General features: G+C 44.8%; 1 protein-coding gene across 2 annotated transcripts in view; it reads left to right on the forward strand.

Annotated features, from left to right (window-relative positions):
* The window catches only part of FGF9 (fibroblast growth factor 9), a 53,997-nt gene that overhangs the window by 1,511 nt on the left and 24,503 nt on the right, over window positions 1-27,983 (forward strand). The window contains exon 1 of one of the 2 annotated variants that reach the window (XM_048294857.1): window positions 22,636-23,922. The exons of the other annotated variant lie outside the window; for it this stretch is intronic. Coding sequence (XP_048150814.1) covers window positions 23,646-23,922 — 277 coding nt within the window. The 5' untranslated portion in view covers window positions 22,636-23,645. Of the gene's footprint in view, window positions 1-22,635; window positions 23,923-27,983 lie in introns of those variants that run through there. 2 annotated transcript variants of the gene reach the window in all.

The following is a 27,983-nucleotide window of genomic DNA, read 5'->3' on the forward strand; positions in this document are numbered from 1 at the left end:
TTTTGATATGACAGCTAGTACTGTGTTGTCAACATCACAAATGTTGTGGTACAGGCTCTGAAACATGGAAATACTTTTTTGCCCTCTATCCACCGACAAAAGGTGATCATCCATCAGTGCCACCAAAGTAATTTTAGTTCACTCTCCTTCCCTGACCTGAATTCAGTCATGAATTCAGTTTCATAGAGAGTAATTTCAGTCATTTAACTAATGGCTCCACAGAATTTATCCAGTCTTCCTTTAGCATGGGGTGTTCAATGAGTGTCAGTCTGTGAAGTGTTTGAGACATCTTCAGGAATCTCAGGACCCAAGTCCTAGCAGGATACAAACCCTTCAAAAACACCTTCTCTGGGGAACACAAATGACTGCTCGTTGCAAAATCACCCAGGAGTGCAACGTTCGGGGTGAATGATTTCCATCTCTACATGCTAATGTACATTGCAAAATCTTTTTCCTATTTCCCGAGACCTAGAAGCTAACTCATATGGGAAAAGCCTTTTTAATCCCAGTATAAAACATAGGAACAAAATCTGTCAGTTGTTAAACACACAGCAAAATCCCACTTCTTCTGTAAAACTTGCAGGAAATTCCTATTGTGTATTTCTGTTTCCCTCTAGACAGACAAAATATTTTTCGTCGCGCTCTTATAGTATGACACATAGTATTTGAACAAACACCTTATAAGTACTTTACTTTCTGTATAAGCCAATAGCAAGCACTTCATGTGTGCTGGCAACGTCTTAGAAACATCTTGTAAAGGATGGCTGAGAGATTTGATTTCTGAATACCAGATCCCTTGATGTTGAGCACACAACCACAGCACAGGCAAGGAGGTTTAATTCATTACTCTAACAGGCATTTTCAGTTTTTCTTTAAGTAAAAACAAATAAGTAGGTCATTTGTCTTTCCTCAGGTAACTTTCCTGCCTGGAACAGATACAACTGCAGTGTGAATGGAGAGCTATTCTCATATGGCTGCAAGCACGAAATGCTGATGGGCAAGTTAAGTGTCCTTAGCCACCCCTTCTCTCTACAGTAAAGTCACCTCGTGGGTTCAGGGTCCAGGAATACGAAGCTACTGCTGCATTAATGCTGCTCACATTAGCTCACAGTCACTGTGCTGGTACAGTTGTGAGTGCTAGAACACGCGCCTAAATAGCTAGAAAACACTTGGTGAGTCAGACATAGTCCTGTTTCACCCCATGCAGTATCACTGCAGACTACTTTATGACAGAAAGCAAAGATCTCTGTGGTCTGTAGAAATTACAGTGACAGTCTGGTAAATATAACACAAGTTTCACCAGACAAATTGAGTTATGTGGTGACAAATGCCGTCAGCTACTATATGCTGCAGCACTAAAATGTTACCTTCCTTTCCTATCCTGCTCAGTTTGCTCTCATTTGCTCTTGTAAGCAGAAATCATTACATTTAGCAAGATACCATACCTGCTTTTTTAAAAAATGCTTTCTATGTGGTGATTTCAGACTTTGTACTAGAGGTTTTTGCATTGCTGAAAATTTGAAAAAGCAGATGAAAATACTAATAAAATATTTTCTGAAACGTTTAAAATGTATTTTTTCTTTAAGATTCAAAGTCCCACTGAACAGTTATGTAACAATGCTTAAATGCAGTCTTCTCTTTTTAGGCATAATGAATATAATGTAAAGTCACATCAAAAGACAAAAACATACTACCATAAAACCCTTGTGAGTCCTGTCGTTCTTAGGAAATCATGTTTGGCGGAAACTTACTTCTTTTAGGTTACGTTACAAAGTAAAAAAAAAAATTAAAAGTACCAAGTAAACATACATCTCCTGATGCCTGAAGGTCCACTTCCACATCTCAGTGTCTTTTAAGAGTGTTAGGCCAAGTTCCAAGAAGGATTCACTCTGTGCTAGAACTCCAATCCCCTCAAGAGCATTAGGCTTAGTGCCAGCATTCATTTACTATTGGAACAGCTTAAATTAACTCCTGTTACATTCTGTCTAAACCCTTTCTTGCAGCGTAAGACTTGAGAGCTGGATTCAGTCAGTTAGTCGGAGGACCACCCATCATGCTTGTCTGTCTTCCCGCCCTTCAAATGCTGCATAAACTGGATTGGAGAAGGCAATGATCAGCCATTTGTAAGTTGAGGGGGAAGCTGGCAAGCTATCTTTTGTATACATGTCCTCATTTCACGAGAAATAGCGTGGGAGTGGTCTGACTTATTTAACATAAGTACATATGACAGTAAGCTCCAACCAAATGTGAGATTTTAGTAGGCTATGCAGTGTGCTAACAGTATTTTGATACTTTCCTGGCAGAGCTGAACAGACAAGCTAATCAGAAGACAAGAAATATCAGTGCTTGGCTTTGTAAGTCAGGAACTGGATCGTAAGATTGTATTTTGCCCAAAGTCAGACAGCAGATTGAAATGGAAGGTCTCACAAAGCCAGGCCTTCTCTAGCCCCTTCAAACTTATGTGGTCTCTTAAGAATATCACTTCTATTTTACTTTAGCAAACATGAGAACAATCCGCTTGCCTATGATTACAAGACAAACACTCTGAAGCAGGTAAGGATGTAAGCACAGGGAAGACAAGTTTTCCAAAAAGTGGTAACACAAAATGTTCTTAGCATACTTAGAAAGGTACAGGGTAATTGGACAGAACTGGACAGTCACAGAAGTTGGCCAGCTGATACCTTGATCTCTATCCAGAGTCTCAAAAGTCCTACCAAGGTCTTCATATTGAAGGCTAGAGGTTGACTTCAGGGGTTTTCAAAGCTGCTTTGTGTGCTAGAAAGATTATTTTCACAGGTTAGAACCTTTAAGGGTCACCTAGTCCACCTCCCTCCAATAAGCAGAAACATCTTCAGCTAGGTCAGCTTGCTCAGAGCCCTGTTCAACCTTGAGCATTTTTGTAATTTCTACCCATCTCTCCTCCACAACAAAAAAACCCCCTCCAAACAACAAATAGAGGAGAGATTAGTTTCAAGGAATCTGAAATACCTTCCTCTGATGAAGAATCTTTTAACATGGCAATGTGCTGTTAATTTACAAAAAGTCCCATTGTTTTGTATGCTTTGAAGGTGGTGGAAATGGAACTAATTACCAGACAGTCAACATCCATCCACTAGTAAAACTGAAAAAAAAAGTGAACATTTTGTAGCTAGATAACACTATTCAGCTCATAAATAAGAGTTCACAGCAATCTTTGCATTTAGGAGCTACACTATAAATATAGCTTATCTTCAAATATTTTCAACTTGCTAAAGTTACTTGAAAGCTTATCATGATAGAGTCCATTTAAAAGGAAAAGAATTAAAATTTATCTCAGATATGTGTCCCCAAATACTTCTCATAGCATTCATTTATACTGACCTTTCTAACACACTGTCTCTCCACACTCTTTGTATTTAGTTAGCTGAAAAACATTTCTGGCTTATGTAGCAAGTTCCCTCAAACTTCAGAATTACATTTTTTAAGTTAAGTTGAAAATCAGAGAAAAAAGTTGAAAGCAAAATTCTTACTCAAAAAAAAAGTTTGGGAATGGAAGATAACAGTAATGGAACTGGAAAGATTTTAAAATACAATTTCTAAGTTGGCAGTGACCTTTTTGTGATAAATATTTGATTCATAAAAGAAATGGTACACAGACTGCTTAAACACTAATGTGAATACAAAAGACAAATCAAGACTGATACTCTCTTGTGAAGGAATATGCATTTTTTAATTTGAAAAGTATGTTTGCTATGACTTTCCAAGTAAGGCTATAGGTCTCGATTCTGTGACAAGTTTCATATATTATGCCTAATTTTAAGCAATTTGAAAAATTCTGTGGTCTGAAACAAGTTGTGGTTCTTCAACTGCATAAAATTAGCTGTATACATAAATCTTTGAAGACTGGGGACTTTCTTGCTATTAGGTGAGAACTGTGATTCAACTGCTGTTTTATCTTTTAATGATAAGATCCCATGGCACTTTTGCAACAATAATAGAGGTCCCCTGAAAACATTTAACGTTCAATAGAATTACATTATGTGTTTTAGCAGTTGTATTTTCCTCATGTTTCCAGCTGAATAGGTTTTACTTCATTTTTCTTCCCTTGCAAGAATTCTTCTGCAATGCTGCTAGCACTGATTAAAGAGAGACCTATATCTAAGTGAAATCCTATCATTTTGACTTTTAACCTGTATTTTTATATTCATACAAATATATACACATTTATATATGTATTTTGCCTATAATATATTAATCATAAGGTTTCCTGAAATCTTATTACCAGTGCTTCCTATGTAAATATAGAATTGTGTTGCTGGTACCTTCCTGTATTTCAGGGAGTGTTTGTTCTCTTTTCTTTCATTCTCTGAAATCTGTGAGCATTGCAACCAATTTTAATTATACCAGTATTTCACCCTAAGTTTTATAGGAAGAGTTGGCAGCAATAACTGTAGTTAAGATTGCCTAAGACTTTCTGCTGTATAGATCCTGTACTTAAAAAGAGAGAGGGATAGAAATTGTACACAAGGGTACAATAAAACATGTCAAGATTAGCAAAGTTAATTTTATCTGTGTTACTTGAAAAACCAGAAGGATTTATTAGGGACTCTGACTTTATATTTTTAAATGCAGTGTGACTGAGACTGATATAATTTAAAATAATTATTGTTATGTAGTTCAAAAAATACTATAAAGATGGCAAGGCATTACTTCACAGTATTACTAAAGAAACAATTATAGAATTATCAGTATTTTAACCTGTAAAATATTTTTAAAATATATGTTTTCTGGAAGTGTTGAAGTGGAAGCAGCATCATGTATTTCTTTCTTGTTTCTTTTCCCAGACTGCAGTCTAAAGCAGCTATTAATAACATGTTGCATTGCTACTGTGATTTATTAATGAAAGTTACTTTAACTATCACGTCTTTAATACTACTGAAGATGATGAAGTATATATAATTATTTCTGTGAAAAAGAAAGGAATTATAAAACTCTAAATTACTGTTTTCTGTAATGTATTCCATTATTTCAAGCAGCATTTTCTTCTTTTGCTCAGAACACTATTTATGAGCTGTGGTTGCACATATTTTTGTATAAGCAGGGGAAGGCATGATTATTTTCCATGTATGTATGTTTAGTAACTAAAATTAGTATAGGGTCTGATCTAACCTAGTAGAATGAGTGTGTGGTAGACACAAACCTTCACTGTAAAAGATTCTGCGATCCTTTCATAAAAGTGTTGAAAGTTCTAGTACGAAGTTCATTGTAGTCAGGAGAATCTCTTTCCATAGATGTCTGCATTTGGCACTTGCAGAGCTGAAAAACAGCTTTACTATTCATGTAAATATTGTGGGCAGTCTTGGTATATTTGCTAGTGAGGGATCCTCAGTCTGTAGCTGCATCAAAAGGGGCTGTTGGATCCACTCACAAAGGCACAGTAATAATGGCACTAACAAAAATCCCTGACAAAGCTATGGATAAAGTTGACAGTCCCCATTTGGCACTAGTCATGCAGGAGCTGTTTGGCTGAGCACACCCAGAGAGGATTTTCAAGCCATTACATAACGTTTTTCTAGAGAAGGGAAAGGTCTTGGGGGAACTTGAGGGAGTTGGTATTCTGGAATATCTGAATTGCACGTGTCCAAGAAGGCATAAGCTATACCAAGAGTAAAAAGTTGAGATACACAGACTGTGTCACGTTCACAAGACTTAGGGAATCTCCTATTCACATGGCATTTTCGTGGGTCTCATGTTCTTGCAGCTTAGGTGTATACTGTCTGTGCCTGGTCTATAATGGAGAGATTCAGCTGAAGTAGTCCAGAGGATCCACAGCAAATCAGCCATAACTTAAATTCTGAGGAACAGAGGAGACTGGTGGGACTAAAGCATGCACAGGGAAGTTGGTGTAAAAGGGCAGGGGTGTGTAAGACATGGGTAAGGTTCATCCCACTGAAAAGAAATGTCTACATATAGGTGTCTGCACCCGAATTTATCACCTTACGCTCTTGTTAATGGAGTAAGTATTCATCTCTGGCATGATTTGTCTCATCCCAAGATAAATGTTGAGGTGGCTCAGTTGAATCTCAACCAAAGAAATACCCATGTCAGTCTTTCTGACTGTGAGGGGAACTGAGATAATTTTTGTTCAGCTGTAAACATCTGCACTGTAAACTGCTTTTCTTTACTGTGTATGGTTGCTGCAGAGATTCTTGGAAAGGAACTCTTGCAGATCTGGATATCAAACTTGCTGGGCACATATGCTGTCAGAGCTGGCAACAAAGGAGATAGACAGAGTTTGATTATGGGGTGCCACCCTGATGACAGATGAAAGCAGGGATGTGTTACTTCAAGGTGTAGCTGAGGGAAGAATGTTGCATGGGAGAAGTTGTGATATCCTCACTCCTCCCCTGTGTACTAACTTGTTACTGGGCATATGAACATCTGTATTTGGGAGCACTGGAATTTATGTCTTTTTTATGTCTTGACTTGCATGAAAAATATGTATATCCTCTGTCAGTTCAGACATTACTCCTATCATCTGCTGCAGAGAGAGTTTGGAGAGAGCTCACAAAGGTAGATTATCCAATGTTCCAGAGGATACCTGCCTACTTGCCTGTAGTAGTTGAAGGCGTTTAGGAGTACTCATTGTACCATGCTAGATTGCCCCTAAGTTTAGCTGGGTGGGGTTCTGAGAGAAGGGAGGGGGTGATTGATGACAGCAAGCTATTTATTGTTCTCCACAGCAGCAAGAGAAACTGCCATTTTCACTCAGAGGACCTTAGGTCAGTCAGGAGCCTCCCACTCCTTAAGCCCTGAGAAGCTCCAGAAAGCTGGCACCAGGGAAGCGCTGAGGACCAGAAGAGTCTGCGGGTAACCTGCTGGAAACCGGGGACTATCCATGGTGTGATCTTACCCCAAATCTACCCATGACAGTGGTCTGTCAGTGCTGATAACATCTCAAACAGCCCACTGCTCTTGTCAGACCTGGATGGACGAAGTGGAAGGCAAGTTTGAGGAATAAGTGTTGCATTATTATATTGAATAAATAGTATGCTAGCAGTTTTTGTTACAGATTAAGTAGGATCTAAATGACTTAACACCCAGGGAATCCCTTTTGTCTTCTTCTCCTTTTAGTGTACTCTCCTCCTCAATCTCTTTTTATATAATCCCTGTTTTATTATATGTAATACTGTGTATATTCAGCAACTAGGTTTACTTGCTGATCACCAGAAACTCAACTGCCACTGGTGGGATGGTACCAGGATCCCTGCAGGGAGAGCAACAGGGGACCTTGCTGCTCTGAAAGGTTAGGGTACCTTACCAAGAACTAGGTATTACAGCATCTGTGGAGGGTCACTAGAGGTTGAGTACCTTTTTTTTTTGTACCATGGAACACATTAGGCTGAAATGGCTTGCCTAAGATCTTAAAACAAGGCAATGACAGAACTGGAAATAATCCCTGAAGGCAGACACTATTTGTAACATTTTCTGCAAATATTGCTTTATTTGGCCAGTTTCTGGTGGATTATTGCACATTTTAAAAAATAAAATAAAAATTTCTGCATTACCAAACTTTTGGCGTCCATGTTTGATTTTAAATCCAAGGATGTCTGTCAGTCTGATGCTACTACTACCACTTTCTTATATCCATCTTACATGTAGTTTTTAAATTTTCCTAGCTATAACCCCACTGATTCTAATTTGTTGTAACTTACATTCTGAAGAGATAGGACAGACTATGGTCCAATAAAAGCAAGTAACAAGAAGATGTAAGAAAAAATGTCTAAAGCATGGTGGGAACCACTACCATTACCTTTATGCCTTATTTAGTGCACCTCATTCTAATTCCTTTGTATATAATGATACAAGTTAAAAATCCCTTATATTCCCTGAGACAATCTCTAAGATTTAAGATGCTTGAAGTCACTATCAAAACTATTCTGGACTTCAGTCCAGAACTTATCTTTTGTGTTTCTACATACACTTGATGGCCTAAAACCTAATCTGCCTTATTCATCATCTTCACCCCCTACCCTTAGAAACAGCTTAGCCAGAACAAATATTGAATGTCCTACAGAAGTGGGTTTAGACATTGATATCATCTGTCCTGCCTTCTCCTGTACATGCTGCAGTTACATACTGATACTGTACAAAACACAACTCTATTGTCATAGAGGTAATAAAAAATACTGTGTGTTAGGCTTGTGAATACAAAGTGAGGGTTTATACTGTCCTCTAGCAAATCAGAGAATGGTAAGATGTTTACTGACAAAAGGTGTCTTGTCTCGATTCTCCATAGCTGATCTTACATCAGCCGTTATGAAAGTAAAAATTACTGCTGTCACAAAAAGAGAAATTCTGCAAGAGAAAATTTAATGCAATTTGGACCACTTTGTAGTCTTCAGAATCTGCCACATTTTCCCCGCCACTCAAATGATTTTAAATTATAAGTAGTTTTGCAAAGCTGTTAGCATTATTTTCTCATCTCACCCAAAGTTTTTGCAAGACTTACTATCTATGATGAATCACATCTTTTATTCATATAGTTATAAGTGCATTAAAGTTGTCAGGTATAATTTGCTGCTTTTTCTCCTTTAGATTCAGCCTGGTTTCTGAAAAGACACAAATTTAATAACTAGGGAATCTAAGTTATAATCAAATTTATTGTATTTACCAGACTTGAATTTTGGATGGGATAACATTAAGAATGTGCTTGAAGAGGAAAGAGAATAATTGCTGGTGGGCATTGAATTAGCAGCCTGAAAAATATCTAATAATGTTGTGATCAAGAGTGTTACAATGATGAGAGGACAAAGAGGAATGCTGTTTTCATTTATCTGTAGCTTTTACTTGTCACAAACTGAAATGAAGGTTAGAACCTCAGCCCAAAATCCTCAATTCAGGGGAAAGAGTGTTCTCTTTTTAGATTTTTCGGTGACTTACAGTGTCCCTTTATAATGTAGCACTGCAACTCTGCCTACAAATCTCTAAATTTCTGTTAGAAAGGAGATGCTGCTGTTTATGTGCATATATGAGCACTTGCCACTGTACACAGCGTACCAGACGTAATCCCGTGAGTTCTGCATCCACTGAACTTCTGCTGAATTCTGGATGGGGTTTGTGCTTGGAAGGCTTCTGGATCAGGGTTTCATGTCAGGAAGTGCTGAATAAAAGGCCTGTTCAAAACCAATCAAACAGAAACCCAATAAAAGAAGTCTTTTCCTTTTCTTGGAGCTCATGTTAGTCTCCTCTGAGTCTTGGTCCCTCAACCCTCCTAACCAAATTTGTGGTACAGATTGTATTTTATGTATCGATATGTGTTAAGACAGCCTGTTATTTTGGGATTACATTACTTGTGTTTGTATTGGGGAGACTTTTAATTCCAAAGGTGCTGCCAGTCTGTACGCAATTTAAACTGAAGCAGAGTTTTTGTTTTTTCCTGGGGACTTCTACAGACTTCCAGATATTTAAAATCTGAAGTTGTGGTTCTCTTTGGTTCATCATCTGTTAAAGACTGCTGGCTGTATTAAAACTGGCAGAAGAGTTAAACAAGAATAAAAAAGAGGTGTTCCAGAGAACCAAGATGTCATAGAGTATTCCTCTCCTGAAGGTACACTGTCACTTAGAAATCACTGAGAATAATGGTCACACAAATACAAAGAAAGACAAAAAAAAAAAAAAGGTCTGAAATTTTGCTTAATATTGAAAAGCTTAATTAAAGGAAGAGCTCGAGGTTTGAGCATTTCTACTGACCACTTTGTGCAAAGGGGATTGTCTCTGTATGGATGTGGTACATCATTGACAGGACACAGTAAATCAGCTCTTCATCTGGCTCTGCCGTAGCTGTAACCCTCCACAGCTGAGAATGCTCACATCATGAGGCGGAGGAGGAGGAGGATATATTAGCTCCTGTCATTTCAGAAGATGTCTGTGCTACAAGGCAGAGGGCTTGGTGCTGAAGGTAGTTTTGACAAAGAGGTTATGGTACAGGGGCCATAGCTGATGTGAAGATACGTGGACTTGTTCTTGAATTCCCTATTCTTTTAGTCTCTGTTTTACAGACATAGTTCTTTGAGGAACCTTATAGTTTGAGGATAACAAATTTGGTAAAAAAAAGTTGAAGAGGATCTTATTGTTACAGAAGAAGAACTAAATGAACTTTTAGTAGAAAGGGAGGAACATGATGAAATGTCATAATACCCACTGCAAAGTCTCTGGGTGTCATTCTTAAGAGCAAAGTGCTAGAATTTTGTGCTAAATGCTCAGTGATTCAGAGCTTGAGGACACAGTACATGAGTAAGTATTTCTTGCTTTAGTCATCAAACAGCCACATTAAAGCATGACTAAGAAGAAAGGCAAGGCAGCAGTGAAATGTGGAGCTAATGAGATAGCTCCATACTGAGAGCAGAACTGGAGATGAGATCAGAGATGAGTGAATTGAGTTGATTGCATCTTGCTCAAAAAGTAAAGAAGCAGGGAAGGATAAGAACCTTTCAATAATTATAAGCAATCAGAGGGAGAAAACAAACCCCAGAAGACAACACGTAAAAACAGCTCACATGACGCTGTAATCTCATAGCTTATACTGTCAGCAAAAAGAGATTGGATGAGTTTCTGCAGACTCAACACTACTTGCCATGCAGCAGCAGTTAGTACTATTGAAATGCTGGAACTGATGGGAGCCAGCTAGGCTGTTGTGACTGGGAACAGACATCCTCCGAAGAGCATGAGACAGCATTCTGCAGCATGAGAAATCCTTGCCTGTCAGTCTAAACTGGTGGTTTGTTTGGTGGACTGGGACCTGTATCTCTCATGAGATAGGAATGTTGCCTTTTTCTTCTTTTGTGTGTTTAAATACCCAGTTTGGTTCTCATTGAAGATGGAACTGTCTTTTTTTTTTTTTTTTTTTGGCAAATGCAGCCTGATGGATATTAATTTTCAGCAGTTACATGTATTCTAAATATCAGCATTAGGAGGAGCAAGGGTGCCTGCATTTGTGAATATATTTAAGAAAGAGTGCAATGTCAGGAACTTGTCCTCTCCAGCTCAGTGTGAATTAATGTTGTGTAATGTTCTGGGCATAACTGACCTTGAGTTGAGCTGTTTATATTTCCCCTTGGAGAAAGACTGGTTAAACTCATGCAGTTCTATACCATCAAGCAGTTGAAACTGGAGCCACTTGTGTGAATCTTGCCTCAGGAGGTTTGAGGTTCCTGCTGAATATTTTTGGCCAGTGGACAGAAGTAGGATTTGCATTTGCAGCCTGACAAGGGTGGGTGAAGTCTTGAGGGTCAAAGCAGCTGCAGTCAGCCCCAAGTCCCTGAACACACAATAGCTGCGAGCTGTATGCCTGTGCTGCCCACCTAAAAGAGTGTAGAGGAGCCAGACTGCCTCCATGTTTAATAATAAAAGGAGTAAAGACTGTGATCTCTGTGCTTAAATGCTGTTTAAAGGATGTAAAAACTATGTAATTTTACCTTCTACTCAGGAATAGCTTATCTAAGGACTACTCTTGAAAGGAATTGCTGGGAAGGCCAGTTACAGGCAGAATTTAGTATTGAAGTTCGAAATGTTCTTTGTCTCGCGGTGTATATTGCATGCTGTCTTATTGCCTGCACCAGCTTTTCTCTTCAGTTTGCTTAAGAATCATGTGAATAAAAAGGTACCATGAATTAAAAAGTAATATGCTTTTTAGCCTTCTTGGCAGCTCATGTCTGTTCTCCATTACCTGGCAGGATTACCCCTGTGACTACCCAAATACTCTAAAGCAAAGATCATAGCTGTATATCCATGAAATAGGAAATCTTCAGTCTATGTATCCTGTGAAATAGGAAACCTGTAGTGATTAGACTGGGTTGACATAATTTTCAGAAGAGCTAAGGAGGTATGAAGTGATGTAAAGTGAGTATTTTAAATTTTCACATGAAAAAAGTGCCACAAATTAATGGAAGTGTAATCTCACTACAAAAAGATGAGGCCAGGAATTTTAAACAGTGGGAGCTTAACCTCAGGCACTGAAATCCTTACCTTACTTAGGACATAAGTAAATAAATAGTTAAAGACATTGAGGAGTCACAACAACCCCATGCAACATTATAGACTTGGGGCAGAGTGCCTGGAAAGCTGCCTGGTGGAAAAGGACCTGGGGGTGCTGGTCAACAGTAGCTGAACATGATCCAGCTGTGCCCAGGTGGGCAAGAAAGCCAATGGCATCCTGGCCTGGATCAGCAGTGGTGTGGCCAGCAGGACCAGGGCAGTGACCGTCCCCCTGTACTCGGCACTGCTGAGGCCACACCTCCAATCCTGTGTTCAGTTCTGGGCCCCTCACTGCCAGAAAGACATTGAGGGGCTGGAGCGTGTCCAGAGAAGGGCACCGGAGCTGGGGAAGGGTCTGGAGCACAAGTCCTGTGAGGAGCAGCTGAGGGAGCTGGGGGTGTTTAACCTGGAGAAAAGGAGGCTCAGGGGGGACCTTATGCCTCTCTACAGCTGCCTGAAAGGAGGCTGTAGCCAAGTGGGGATCGGTCTCTTCTCCCAGGTAACAAGCAACGGGATGAGAGAGAAAGGCCTCAGGTTGTTCCAGACTAGGTTTTAGCCTGGATATTAGGAAAAATTTCTTCATGGAAAGAGTTGTCAATCATTGGAACAGACTGCCCCAGGAAGTCGTGGAGTCACCATCCCTGGAGGTGTTTAAAAGTCGTGTAGATGTGGCACTTAGGGACATGGTTTAGTGTCAGTGGACATGGCAGTGCTGGGTTAATGGTTGGATTCAATTATCGTGGAGTTCTTTTCCAATCTAAACAATTCTATGATTCTATGAAGAGATCTTAATGAACCTATTTTTCTCCCAAGTACTTCCTGCAGTTCACTTACTGAGCACTCAGGTAAGATGTCTTCAGAGGTTTTGAATGTAATTGGCCAAAAAGAGACACCAACAACAGTTCTGAGAATCTTAGCCTTTCAGTCTTAATTTATGCTCCATTTTTTGAATATTTGCTCTTATAAATGCATAATTTAAAGATATTTCAGTAATGGAAGTTTTTGATTATCTGTTCTTGAGGAGAGACTCCACTTGTAAAACATCCTTATAAATGGCTTACTTTTTCAAAGCATGTTACCAGCATGGTTATTTTTGAGTGTGGCATTTGTGTTACAAATGAGTGTTTGAGATCACTTAAAAACTTACTTAAAAGTCTTAGAGATTTATTTTTACCTTACAGAAATGTTAAGAAATAAGCTTCATTCTCTTTGTTAACAGACAACTCTAATGCCTCAACTTTTGAGTAGCACTGAAGTAAAGTTTCAAAGTGTATTTGAAGTGTTTCATAAACTCTGTGCTATATAGAGTTTGCTTAAACCGAAGGAAAATGGAAAATATAATAGTAATAACCCCCAAGACTTGTCTTGTCTGAATACAGTGCAAAGATGTTTTAAATGACTAGACAAAAAATTATGAAAGCAGCATATGACTTAAATTATAAATAAAATATGGGGACTACTGGACCAAAACCTGCATGCAGGAAAAATTTAGTGACAATCAAATCTACAGAGAGGACTTCAAGAGCATTTACTGAGCCCTCAGTCCTCACACTTTTACAGTTAAGAGTCACGTATTTTGAGCACCTGGACTGCAAACGGTCTTTCCAGAAATTCACTGCATGACTCTGTAAATGTTTAAGCAGTTCTTAGATTTTCGGCTCATCTCCCTGTGCTTGGTGTACCTGGGTTTTGCTTTCATCTGTTCTGTGGTGACTTCCACAGCTTCCTAATTATGTAAGCTGTGACTTAGAATGGCCCACAAATTCTGAGTGTTTGCAATGATGAACTATAAAAGGATTTTTTACCTGAGGGAATAAAAGACTCGAATTTGCTTGTCTTGTGTTCATGTCAATTGTCAAAGCTCCAGCAATAGAGCGGTTCTGTGATAGCTTACCTAAGATGGGAGTTTGCTCTATTTTTTTTTGAGGAGTGGGGTTTGCAGTGTCATCACCATCACCCCACTGGAAGACAAAAGCAGAGAACATCTACTCTAGAGAGCTTACAAGCTCGGTGTATCAGAGCTCTCCTTAGCAGCCCCCAGCAGGGCAGCAGAACCAGGTTCCCAGATACAGAGCTGGAACACTCAGATGATTACAGGGACACAAGGTATGAATTCCAGAAAGGTCAAGCAAATTCCTTGTGCTTGTTCATATCAAGATTTATACAAATAGCATAACATGAGGCTTGGCAAGATAATTTTCCTTTGGTTTTGCCATGTGTTTCTTCACAAGCCTGTGCCCCATTAAAAAAAGCAGAATACCTAATACTAGATGTCTGCCTGATGTCTCAATATTGCATGCTTAGTTCTTGTTGGCTGCAGTGCTACTGCAGTAAAGGCAAGGTAGTCACAGCCAATTTGTCTGTATCTGCAGAAGTGAGTTCTCAGTGCTTGGTTGTGCTATAAAGTCAGTCCCTGAGAATCCCTGACAGTAATTTTCATTCTCCTCCTCAAACTTAGAGCAATATATAAAGCAGAGGAAGCACAGGAACCTCCTGAACAGTTTCTTTCCCCATTGCCTGTCAGTGATTTCACTGCAATGCCTAGAAAAAGCAAAGTAGTTCAGGCAGCATCTATTTCTGGCGTGAAATCCTAGTTGTGGATTCCCAGTGCTGATGTGTTTTTTAGACCCTCTGATGAATTTCTAAGCTCTCTTGGAATAACAGCTTCTGGGAGGGGACTGAAATTCCTATGGCAGATTTCAAGTTTGCAGACTTTGATGAAATCTAAACAACAGGGTGGGAAAGCTGCTTTTTGTCAAGAGCAGCTATGAAGGCAGAGAAGCAAATTCTTGGTAGTAGGGAGCTTTTCATCTCCTTGACAATTTTTTCTGAGAAATGAAGGGTAGGATATGGAAACCAGTATGAATTTTGAGGAGTGGGGGCAAAGGAATGGATAATCTTTTCTGTTCCACTTGTCCTCAGGGAGGAGATATTCTAGCTAGGGATAAAGATACAGCCTGGTACTCAGAAGTGTGTTGGTGACCCTCATAAAAGCAGTGCCTTGAGATCCAGAGAGAGGAAGGGAGAGTCACATTGAGGGCTGTGTAGTAGCTCAGAACCACTGTTGTAAGTTTATTTTTCCTTCTCTAGAAAGCCTGATTTTCTCTTATTTTAGCCTAGAAGAGACAGCTATTGCCATTTATTATCTCCTTGTGTAACAGCAAACATGGGTTGCAGCTGTTCATGGCAAAGATCTGGAGTAGAAAAACTCCTTATCTGTAGATACACATCACAGGCATTTCCAATTTCTCACCAGCAAATGGGACACTATATAAAATATTTTTGGTAGCTTGCAACATCATATGAAAAGATTACAGTGATGGCAATTTGTACAGTGTGGTCCCTTCTCTTTGCTCCTTCACCTTTTGCCCAGTCCCTTGATAAACTTACTCAGATTGGGCAAACAGAAATGGCTTAAACAGAAGATGGCAGTCCTCTGTGGGGAATGGCTTTGTAATTGTACAGTCCCTCGGCTCCCCACAGCTACTGACTTCTCCAGTTTCTCCCCCTTTGCTCCCTGTACAAGAGGGCAGGGTCTCCAGTCTTGCTGTAAAAGCAGTAAGTTCAGGAGAAACAAGCAAGATTCTAGTCAGAGATACTTTTGTCTTTGCCAACCAAAAGGAAAGCATGAGTATATATCCAGGGTAGTTATTTAAAGCAACCAGTTATATTATTTTCTTTTCCTTCACATCACTGAATCAGAGTGCAGTTACATACTGTTGAGTTATTGGTGAAATAGCAACAGAATGATTAAGAAAATCATCAGGCAAAACCACGCAAAATATGTTAGTTATCAACAAAGTAATTGGATAACATTTAAGCAAATGAAACAGACACAGGCATGCAAAGGATTATAATAACTGTAGCAGAGTGGAGGTTTCCAAGTGACTGCATTCCAAGTGACCCAACTCTATTCACTACCAGCAAACAGAGGACTTTCTCATCACTACCCTACCTCAAGAAATCACAACGAGAGAGGACAGCCACCCCAGAGGTATCAGTGATTCCCCAAAAGTGGGAAATTATAAATGAGAGTGAGAGTAGGAAAGCTTTAGAGGAAGAAAACAAATTCTGAATTCTGTTAGATGGCTAACAAGCTATATTTCATGAAAAGGATAACTTTTAAGCCTGTTGTGGTTCAGTGGTTACAACAACAGCCAGAGTAAAAATGCAATATATACTACTGAAAATAATTTTTGAATTTGGGAGGGAGAAAAAGTATAAAATTTTTTTGCAGAATGGGAAGAGTGATAAAGTCAAGCTGAAGTCTACAGGAAGAAAGTCACTGACAGTTTTAAAAAGAAAGATTAATTTTCTAAAACATAAAGCAAGAATTCCTAGTGATGGTGTAAGAACTTTTTTTAGATGGAGACAGTACATTTAAAATAATGTAGGAAAGGACTAAGTTTTTATTGATTTGGAACTGGGAAGGAGGAGGATGATGGAGATGACGATACTGAAATATTTTCTAAACCGTTAGCAGAAAAGGAGAATTCTTAGGAAACACTGGCTACATAACTTAAAGAACTGATCTTCTTATGATGTGTCAGAACACCCCACATGAGCATGCATAGATGTCCTCCCCTTTCCCAAACACAGCCTCCAGCACCACTTCCACCCCTACTCAGCTGATGCAGAGCTGCCTCCAGGTCGCTGCATGGCCCCTGCCCGGCACTCCCTTGTCCTCAGCAACTGCTGCCGTCCTCAGCAGCAGCGGGCACACGATGCTTGCCCAGCAACTGGGGTGCATAGTCCCGTGCTCCCCTTTGGCTCCCCATCCGCAGCTGTGCTCGCCGCTAAGGAGTCATGGTCAGCTACCACAACCGGCTGAAGGGATCGCAAAGACGAATGGTGTCTCTGACTGCCCCATTATGGCCTTGCTCGTCAGCTCTTGTGCTGCTGGTTGGGACCGTGGCGCTGGGTCGCTCTCCCCGCAGCTGGCTGAGCGCTGCTGGCGGCATTGTGAACAGGCGCTCTGCACGGAGCACTCCTCCTGCCGCGCTGCCCAGCCCGGCTGCCCGGCGCCCGCAGCACAGCCCGGCCCCAAGGCGCGGCCCCGGCCCGTCCGCCAGCGCTGCCGGCGCCGTGCGGCGGGGCTGTCCCGGGGCTCGAGCCGGGCTCCGGCAGAGCGGGCCGCGGGCTCCGGCAGAGCGGGCCGCGGGCTCCGGCGCGGCACGGCAGCGCTGGCCGGGGGCACGGCGGGGCCGCCCCGCTGGCTTCGCCCGCTAGAGGGCAAGAGAGCCCCGCACAAGCGCGGCTGCCCCTGCCCCGCAGCCCCCGGCCCGCCGCGCCCGGCCCCTCCTGCCCCGGCGGGGTCAGCGCCGCGGGCCCGTGGGGAGGAGAAGCCCTGCGTGGCCGCTGCAGGCCCGCGCTCAGGGCCATTCGGCATGAGATGTCCTGGGTGGCCGCGGTGCCATGGAGGGAGAGGTAGTCCCTTCCATGGGGAAAGCTCCCAAGGCCTTTGGCCGTTCCAGAAAGCGGGCAGAGAGCCATCATGGAGCTGGCACCGACCTCCTCCGTCGGGGGACGGCACACCGGGCTGCTGCTCTGCCTGCCGCGGCGCACATGGAGCGGTAAGTGGGGCACACACCCAGCTCCTGCCGAGATGGGCAGGGGCCGAGAGGCGCCTTATCCCTGCCCATCAAGGTGGCGAGGACCTGGTTGCTGGCTGCAGCTCCAGTCTAGCACTGGTAAGTAGCGTCCAGCTGATGGTCAAGCTGTGTGCCTTGGTTGATATATGAAGGCCGCCTCATCTTTCAGGTAGTGAACTATCTACAGAGGAAGAATATCAGCCAAAGGAAGAACCTCGGGGATGCCCTACAGCCTGCTGGCAAACCCTGCTGAGACTGCAGCTACAACTGAGCACCGACAGTATGGGAGCATGAAGAAGGCAGAAACCTCTGACGAGACACCGTGTGTGCTTGGGCAGGGAAGGTGCACAAGGCAAAACGCTGGCCGTGGCAAACAGGTTCTCACAATCAGCAGTTCTGTGAGCTGTGCCACACAAATTGGTTGCCATGTGGAGGCCTCTGCAGTCACCGGCACACATTGCAACTGATTTCCTACCCTTTTCTCTTTCCAGTCAGTGGCCCTTTGGCTCTTGAGCTGGAGGGATTTGAAATGTAGTGGACAATCAATTCATTACTAAAATCAGCAGATAAAAGCTATGTATGAATAAACACATCACAGAAATTTCAAATGTATTTGGCAGCTTTGATACTTACATCACCTTATCTACCTTCAAGTATCACCAACAAGGACATGCATTCAAAAAGATTGTATTGACACCTGTGCCAATGCACTTGACTCTATCTGATTGGTAATGGCAGTATTACTTTTGTGTTTAAATCAAGAAGTCTTAAAATGTGGAACCTAGTAACTCCCTCCCTAGGATGGTCACAAAGATCATATTCTGCCAGTGTTTAATTACGTGAATTCACTAATTCCTGTACACAGCAAAATACCGTAACACCATGAAAAATCCATATTAGATATCCTACTGTTGCTGTGTATTGCATAGTGACACTGACGCTGGTGTTTTCTTGGAGATTTCCATCTAAACTGCATGTTTTATGCTATTCTAGCATGAAAATTTGATGAACTGGGAACATGCCCTTTCCTGCTGAATTCTGGAATTCTTATAGGAATCTTTTTTGTCATAAATACTGCTGTTTTTTCTACAGTCTCTGAAGTGAGAAAGCAAATACGTTCCTCTAGTTTAAATTCTCTAAACTTCTAGACATTTTTTTTTTTATTAATCTGGTTAACTGAATCACATGGCTTTTTTTCCTTTGTTTTGTTTTCACATGTTTTCTTTATTTCCAGTCAACCTAAGGTTTGATAATCATGACTTTCAGTAATTTTTCATTGCTGATATCACATAAGTTTTCTTTGGAGTGTTAATTTGTGTAGCTGTATTAATAGTTTAGTGCCCTCACCAGCCATTCTGGGGAAATGCTCAATCACATGTATAACACAGCAGGTGGGATCCATGCAGTCCTATCTAGACCTCTGTCATGTAGAAGTCTACATCTAATATAGGCTCCCTCCATACACGAGGAAGAATTAAGCATCTTTAGAGCATGAGTCATGTCATCCTAAAGTAGATGCCTAGAATAGGTCAGATGATTTGTGCCCTAAAATTGCTCCTATTTCTCTATGTTAAAGAACAAGCAGTTTATATCTTGATGTCTCAATTCTAGCAGCCTCAAGTGAGACAAGATTAATTAATAGTCTCATATCCAGGTTTATATCATGCTTTAAAATACCTTAAAAATCTTATTTGTCAAGAAAACTGAAAATAGCATTACTTTTTATATTATTCTCCATTTATATATTAAAAAAGAACTTTTAAAAAGTTTTCTGCCTCAAGACATTTTAGTAAAAATTGCAAATGCCGTATGTTTCATGGGAAAGTCATAAGACCTCTCTTTTTAATAACTAAGTCTTTTAGTTCTCTGTCTGAAGGGTTGGGAAATAAATGAGTTAGATACATTAAAGGTCCAGAATAAGATCCTGATCTTGGTGAAATTATACAATATAGGGGGATTTAAAAAAACAAAACAAAACAAAAAAGAAACCCAAGAAAAAACTGTTTTGGCAGGCTGAATTATTTTTTGACACTCAAAAATTGATATGTGAAAAGATCTTTTAAAACTGGTCTAGTTGGCTGAGTACAGGTGAAACAGTTTTCTTTTAAAAATGTCATAATAACTGAAACCTGACAAAGATGTCACGTTAGTGTGGTACATGTGAAGAGAATGTGTGCCAGGAGCTCCTCAAGAAATGCAGGTTCCTTCTGACCAGTTCTGCTCTCAGGAGTTAAAATCCTGCATAAAGCTGATGAGTAAGCTCTTGATGACTCACTGTGGCAGATGCAGTCTTTAATTCCAGGAGGGTATAAGGGAAGTGGGTGTGAATCTCTAGTAGAGGGGAGTTAGGGATGTTCCTGCCTCAGTGTCTTGGGGATAAAAGTGTAGGTTTTTAATACAGCCCCAGCTATCAGCAATGCCAAACTTCTGTAAGGGGTAAGTTTGGCGTTACACATCACACATAGATTTTATGTGAAGCAAGGTTGGAACACCACCTACTCACAGATGGGTATAATTTTGGGGATGTCCTGCATAATTCATGTGTGGCTTTGATACTTATGAGTAATTCAGACATTGATGCCTCAACTTAGATAACACTTTTATAACACTAAACTTCCTATAGCAAATAACCTATGGGCTTTCATTTAAGTCCCTTTAAAAAAAAAAAGGCAACTATATCAATACTTTCTTCTTTACTTTCTGATATTTTTCGTAAGGTAAGCTGGTGTGAAGTGCAAGACAGAAAATACTGAAGCCTGGACTAGAGAAAAAAATTCCATATAATACTCTTTACTGGGACTAGAAATGTAAATTTAAAGCACTAGAAAGGACCTGGGAACCTCTTTCCCAGTTCCTTCTAGACTGAGAGCACACCAGATACAAGGCCCTTATGGTCACTCGGCAATATTCCCCTCTGCTTTGCCAGTGGCACAAACCTTCACTTTTCCACAGTCCAATTTTTTAACAAGCAATTTCATGTTCTCTTCCAAGTTAGCCATTATGCATGGAAAAATCTCCCCATTAGTAACCGTAAATCTCCTTTATTGTTCTCCTTCAAATCTCCTTAAAACTTCCTTCTGACACCAAACACTTGTCACTGGCTGGGCCTGTTGCTTTTTATTCTCAAGGCTGTTTTTCCCTTATCCTTCCCCCATGGGTCTGTACTATACACCTGTTGTCTTTCATCATGGGTTAAGATCATAAGCTCTTTGGGCATAGACCATCTCTCTTATTACATGTGTCTACAGTATCCGACACAATGGAACTGTGAGCCCTGAATGGGGCCTCTGGGTACTGCCATGATCCAGTTGATAAAGAATGATGATTTTTGACATGGTGAGTTCTGCAGTTTTTCCCAAGTCATTCTGCAGTTGTTCACACTGATACAACCAGTGTGTGAGAGCAGTGTCCTTAAATCCTAAAAATAATGGTAAATGCTTCAGAACTATTTGCCAGAGAGCAATGACTTTACTGCTTTGGTGGTGGTTTCTTTTCTGTTCTTGCATATTGAAATGCATGGACTGACATGCAGCAACTGTTTCTTTCTGTGGGTTTGTACAGAACTAGAGTGACGTGACCCTGCTCCAAAGCTTCTACATCCTGTCCTTCAAATTGTAATAAAGACTGCTGGAGCCAAATAAAAGGGGGGTGGCTCATGCGCCACTGGCGTGAGTCAGTTCCCTAAAGGTCCGTTTGGATTCAGGACACAGCTTTTCCCTGCTGCAGTTTCCCCGCTAGACATGGAAACTAGTCTCTCTCCCTCCTCTCGTGTTTAGTCACATTGGCAAGTGGGGGGATGCAGGAAAGCTGCAACAATCAGAGCTGGACTGCTGGCTTTTGTGGTGGGGAAGGCAAGGAGACCCACCCCCTCCACCGCATGCCCATTGAGCAGGAGGACATGCAGAGTCGATTATTTCTAACTAAACGCCTTGCAAAATTTCCCTTCTCTGGAGTTCTCTTTCCAGGCTCCACCAATGACCTTCCCGGACCCCGCTACCTCAGCGGTGCACATCATCATTCACACCATGCAATCTCTTCCCCCAGCCCCCAAGATATTATGTTTCTCCTCCTTCTCTCCCTGTCTCTCTCTCTCCCCCCACCATTCCCCCAAGAGCCTGTCTTTAGGTTTTGTGCTCAATATAAGGGGCTGCCGGAGCGTCCTCTCCCTCGTGCAGGGCTCCGCATCGTCCTCAGTCCTTGAGCTCTGCTCAAAAACGCTTTTGCAAATGCAGGAGACCCTCTGTCCCTTTGCTGATTCACACAGCTATTTTCGAAGGGCAAACCCACAATAACACCAATTCTCGGCATCATAAGAAGAAACAGAAACCCTCTTTCCCCTCGCCGAGTCTCTCCCGAGAGTTTTAAATAACTTCATTTTGAGAGAGGGGGAGGGGTTGGGGGCAAAGAAAATACGTACTTCGCATTGCACCCCTGTCTCCCCCCATGCCGCCTCCTGCTCGCTTCTTCCTTCCCTCCACCGCACTCTTGAGCCAGGAGCCACGGTTGGCCCGCGGGGCGTCCCGGGCGGCGGCAGGGCCCCGGCGCTGCCCGCACCGGCAGCGGCATCCCGAACTGCCCCCCGGCAGCGCAGGGGCAGAGCGGGAGGGCTGCGGACTGCCGGGGCGGGGGGCCACAATGGAGAAGGCAAAAAATGCGGCGTGGGCAATAAGGACCCCCGCTACCCGCCCCAGCTCCCGAACTTCCCGCGCCCCGCCGGTTTGCTCGCCGGAGCTTGAGTTTGAACCCCGCTTGGGACAGCGGCAGCCCGGTTACCTGCGGCAGAGCGGGCCGGGGCCGGGCTGCGGAGCGGTGCGGGGCGGCCTCGCCTCCGCCTCCCCTGCGGCGGGGCCGGGCCCCGGGCCGAGCTCGGGCTGGGCGGGCAGGGCGCTGCCCGCCCCGCTCCCCCCGCCAATGTCAGGGGGGACTCGGGCTATGCGGGCATCTCCCGAGGAGCCCGCTTCCCGCAGCGGGCGGGCGCGGTATATTTAGCATCGCGTCGCTTTATTCCTCCCCCAAAGTTTCGCCCACTTATTTATTTATTTGCCGGCGAGCGCCGCGCTGCCGCAGAGCAGCAAGAGCCGCTCCGCGCCGTGCCGAGCGCTGGAAGCGGCTCGGTATTGCAGCAGGTAGGGCTGAGCGCTAGGACCTCGGAGAATCCTTCCAGCAGCAATCAGGACTACCTTAAACCCAGCCCAATGCCTCTTCCTGCGCCACTCTGCGTGCTGGATGGAGATCCACAGTCAAGAGCTGCAGCTCAGTGCTGGAGTACAACATTTCACAGGGAGCCCTGCAGAAGCAACACCTGTTTCGAGCCAGCCAAGAAAGACACAAGCGCTTGTATGTTGCTGCTTTGCTTGTGGATCGTCAATAATCCTAAACCAGTGGACATCTGCTGAGCCTCCTGAGAATTCTGGATAATAGATTTGGACGTCAAAAGTTTTTTTTCCTTTTTCTTTTTTCCTTTTTTTTTTTTTTGGATTTATCTCAGCCAACAACGTGAGATTTCCCCCCTCCCCCTTTGCAGGATTCATGCTGATGTATGCAGTCTGTTATAGAGTAAAAACAGCGCATGCCTTTCTGGAGTCAGAATCCATAAATCCTGACGTAGCCTGTGCATCTTAAAAAAAAATCCCTATAACGCCTAGGTATTTAAGTTGCTATGGTCATTCTTATCTTAAACCAAATGGAGAAACTACGGATTTTTTTCTTTATTACAGTTGGATGGGCTGAAGACCGTATTGCTTGCTAAGAGCTGGGGATATATGCATTTATATAGATATACACATCTATATGTTTATAAATATGTCAGTGTGTGAGTATAAAGTGGTGGTTTCTTAGACTAACTGGTTTGACCTTGAACCTGTACCAGTCAAAACAGAATATTACTTTTATTTATGCATTTAATGGATTGAAGAAAGAACATTTTCTCTGTAACTGCGCTAGGGAGGGGAGAGGAGTGGAATATACCTAATCTTATATCTCCTGGGTTTGGCACCATCATTATTGTTTATTCTCATTCTCTAAAAGCAGAATCTTCTGATGGCTCCCTTAGGTGAAGTTGGGAACTATTTCGGTGTGCAGGATGCAGTACCCTTTGGGAATGTGCCCGTTTTGCCGGTGGATAGTCCGGTTTTGTTAAGTGACCACCTGGGTCAGTCTGAGGCAGGTGGGCTACCCAGGGGGCCTGCGGTCACGGACTTGGACCATTTAAAGGGGATCCTCAGGCGGAGGCAGCTATACTGCAGGACTGGATTTCATTTAGAAATCTTCCCCAATGGTACTATCCAGGGAACCAGGCAAGACCACAGCAGATTTGGTAGGTATTATCCTTAACCCTTTAGTGGTCATGTGATGAAATAATGGGGCAGAACTGCGGGCGGGGGGACGGTGGGGGGTGCGAGGCGTGCGGGAAGGGGGGTTTGTGTTGATCCGCCGAGGGGAAAAATGAATGTGTCCGGGGGTGCAGATGTACACAAGCGGCACCACCGCGGCGGAGCAGGAGCCCTCGCCGAAGTCGCCGGGTGTTTGGTAGCGATGTTTGTGTAGCCCCAAGTTCTGCTTAAGAGCAGACGCCTACTGGGAGGTGGTGGTGGCGGTGGTGGAATTTTTGTTTGGGACGTTTCTGCTGAATGATTTGATTTCGCGAGTTTAAAGGGTTTTTAATCATTAACCACCACAATTTAAAATTCACCGAGTTTCCTGGAGGGAGTGGCTCTCGTCCTATACGCAAATTGACGAGGGCTTTTCTTTCGTTTTCTCTGCCGATTACCTGCCCTAGTAACTGCCCGAATTGCACACCCTGCCTGGTTCGCTGCTCGGCGAGGATTTACCGGCAGCGCACGCCGACCCGCAGCGGGGCTCGCCGCCCGCCCGAGCCCGCACCCGCACCCGCACCCGCAGCCGTGCGGCGCTGCCGGTGGCCGGCGCCCCGGGAAAGAGGGAGCGCAGGTGGGGTCCGGAACCAGCCGGGAATCCTGCGCCAAAACCTGCCTTTCTCGAGCTGTGTGGCGTGTCAGACTGGCAGCGAATTTGAAAAGAGCATTCCCTGGGTTTCCTTTCCAGGGGACACTATTTGTGACTCAGCAGCGAGGGCTGGAGGGCTGATGGCCCCGGCCGCTCCGGAGAGCCTGTGCATGAACACACGCACACATGCACATGCACACGCGAGTCCGGTGGGCCTGGAGCTTCTCGGCTGCCAAGGAGTCTGTTAAAGGCCCGGCAGATTGAATGTATGAAAGTGACTAAAACAGCCTGGCTGAGCTGATTCTTTGGGGTTTTTTTAAGGAGGGGTGCGGAAAATATGCCAGGTTAGCTCGCCAAGCTCCCAGCTGTTGGAAGGAGTTAACTTGTGAGTGAACCAACCTGACAGCACTTAAATTCGGTCGTAAAAACAAAGTCCTGTGTTGATTTTTTTTCTCTCTTTGTATTTTAATGCCAGATGTTGAACGATATCTAAGCTGTATTTTATTGCTTTGTGGAGCTATTTAGATAATGCCGGTGTTGTAGGAGATGATCTCCAAAGGGCTCATAAGGGAAGCGGGGAGGGAGGGACGGGGGAGGAGAGGACCGAGGCTCTCGCATGGTCGCAGGTTCATCCTCCATCCCCCTCCATCCGCTGCTCCCTGACACTCTCACGCTGCTTGCAGGCTCTTCCTCCCTCCCACGCCGCCCGCCCGGGGTCTCCGAGGGTGGGTGCGGGGTGAGGGCAGCGTCGCGGCTCTCCCGGGGGCGCAACATCCACGCTTGCTGGCGAGAAAAAGTGCGGAAAGTGTTTAAGGCAGCCGCGTAGTGAGGGGAACGGGGCGGGGGGGGGTGTGTTGCAGCTAGGCGTTTTCCTTGGCACGGGCAGACGCCGTGCGTAGCTGCTGAGCCACCGCCGCAGGTTCCCCTTGCCCGCTGCGGTGCGGGCGCGGCGCGGCGCGGGGCCGGGGGGGAGGCGCGGTGCGGGGCCGCAGCAGGTGTAGGGCGCTCCGCGCACCGGCAGCCGGGGCGGCGGGGGGCCGGCGGCCCGCGGGGCCCCGCCGCCCCCGGAGGAGGGCCGCCAGCTGTTCCCTTAGCAAGGCGGCGGTGACCACATTATTCGTGGCGTCTATTTTTAAAATGGCTTTCCAGCCGCAGTTGTAGGAAGCTGACAATTCCGAGGGGCAGTTCTTCCATCCCTTCCAGCGCCTTGGCTTTAAATAGATTGATATTTTTTTTGTCCTTGTCGGTTTGATCTCCCTCTTCCCCCCACCAGGACGCGCCTCGGTGATAACTCTTCTCCCCATGCAGCGCGCCGGTGATACCCCTGCTCGCTCCGGGGTTGGGAAAACCGGGCGCGGCAAACCCATGGGATGCCTTGGGGCTCCCGGCTTCTTTGGGGGCGGGAAGGGGATCTTGGTACTGTTGTATCGGTGCCGTGACATTGCTGTTGTGCTTGCCGGAAGGTCACAGAATAGCAGATGCTATCTGAGTTTTGGTGATTGTAAAGTCTTTTGATGATACTGGGTAGGACTGCATCCCAACTCGGCAGCTGCCCTGGGGAGAGCGGGCTCACATGGTCTCCCGCGAGCGTGTGCGGGAAACCTGCGCGCGCGTGTGGATGGGGGGGTACGCGTCAGAAGGAAGTTTTTCTCCAGGAATAAGGAGGACAAAGAGAAAACCCCGGGGGCTGCGCGTAAACTCCTCTCTGGGCTCTGCCCTGTGGGAATCCCCCTCCCCGCACACACCTCTGGAGAGACATCAGATAAGAGTAATTCTTTTGTGATGCTATGTTGGATGTGTGCCTATTGCGTACGATAAACCGAGCCATATTGTGTGTCTATACTCGCCCGCTTCTGGGAGCCCTGGCATTTCGCAATTCCTGCAGCAAGATGCCCATCTCTAAAAGAAAAGCTCACCGGGAGAACCCGGCTCTGTCCCCCCCCGTAATGTGATCTCAGGTGATCAAAGCCTTATCTCTCCTGGGTCACAAAAGAAATTTTTTTGATGCAGTCTCCTTTAGTGTAGGGCATTGGCTAGACAGTAGAGTCATTGTAAATTCAGGAACTCTGTAACAGCGGAGAGGCGTGCCTCTGTGCGTCAGCACAAGTACTGCATGCACAGCATTAAAAAAATAGGAGCATGCAGGAAAAGGAAAAAAAAAAAAGCTTGTCAGCAGGTGACCTCCGCTCCCCGGGACCTGCTGCTACAAGGAACCGCTGCGTTCATCATCTGCGGGAGCCGCGCAGCCGCCCGCCCTCCCGCCTCCCCGGCCCGCCCTGCCTGCTCCGGCGCTGGGCTGGCGGGGCGGGCTCAGCGCCGGGAGGGCGCGGGGGCGGCTCCGGACGGGGGTCCCTGCGGCTGCCCGCCCCTCTGCTGCTGGATGCGGGTGGGCGGGCCTGCCCCCCGCCCCGTGCTGTCTCTGGAGAGAGCCAGCAGACCGGGGCGGGGCGGGGGAGAAGGTGATGCATGCAGGGAAGGCTCTGGCCCCCGGGACTGGGAATCGTGGGCCAGGTTTTAGGGGGAGGGAAAGGCGCCGAGCAGGCCCGACAGTCTCCCCCGCTATTGAGCGTTGCAGAGAGGAGGGGATGAGGGGGGGCGGGCAAGGGCGCTGTAAGAGCCTGGAACTGAAGCAGGGCCCTGCTGCCTGGGGGTGCTGTGTCTGTCTGCGCTCCCGTCTTTTAATTGGCATCATGTGGGGGAGCGGGCGGGGTGGTGACAGCTGCGACAGGCGGGACGCATCCCGGCGGAGCGCTCAGCCCCGCGTCTCTCCGCGCAGCCCCGCACCGCAGCCTCGGCCGGCGGGCGGGAGGCCGAGAGGGAGGCGCCGGGGGCAGGGGGGCGCCGGAGAAGCCCCTTCCTTCGCCCCATCACTGGGCTGACCTCCCGGCGGCTTCTTAGCCACGAAGGGCTCGGCCTCCCTCGCCCCGCTGCTCCCCGCGGCAGCCCGGGGAGAGGACAGTCCGGCGGGTCCCTCACCGCTCCGCCTGCACTCCCTTCCCCTGGAAGCCGTGCAAAGAAGTGGCTGGCAGAGATACTTGTTCACCGTCTTCGTTGTCATAGATGGTGTGTTAGAGTGCTAAAGGAAAGCGAAACTGCTCCAATCCGTTGATACAAAGAAAGCCAACGTGTAGCTGGAGACAAAAATGAGCAAAGGGCAAACCAGCAACAACATGAAACCGTGCAGTTGCAGGGGTGTTCATTGCCTAAAAGCCAAGGAAAATGCTTCTGTAGACCTGCTTTTCACCAGAGCTAGGACAGATGAAAATTAAAATTTCACTTTTTTCAACAACACACCTTCTCTCATCTGTGAGCCTGTCAGAAGAGCACGACCAGCATTTATGTCAGGCTGGTGTCCGGCACCATTCAGCATGGTCTGAGTTGGATCATGTAGAAGAAGGTCTGGTGTGGACAAAA

The sequence above is a fragment of the Corvus hawaiiensis genome, chromosome 2 (genome assembly GCF_020740725.1).
Source record: "Corvus hawaiiensis isolate bCorHaw1 chromosome 2, bCorHaw1.pri.cur, whole genome shotgun sequence".
Classification (NCBI taxonomy): Eukaryota; Metazoa; Chordata; class Aves; order Passeriformes; family Corvidae; genus Corvus; species Corvus hawaiiensis.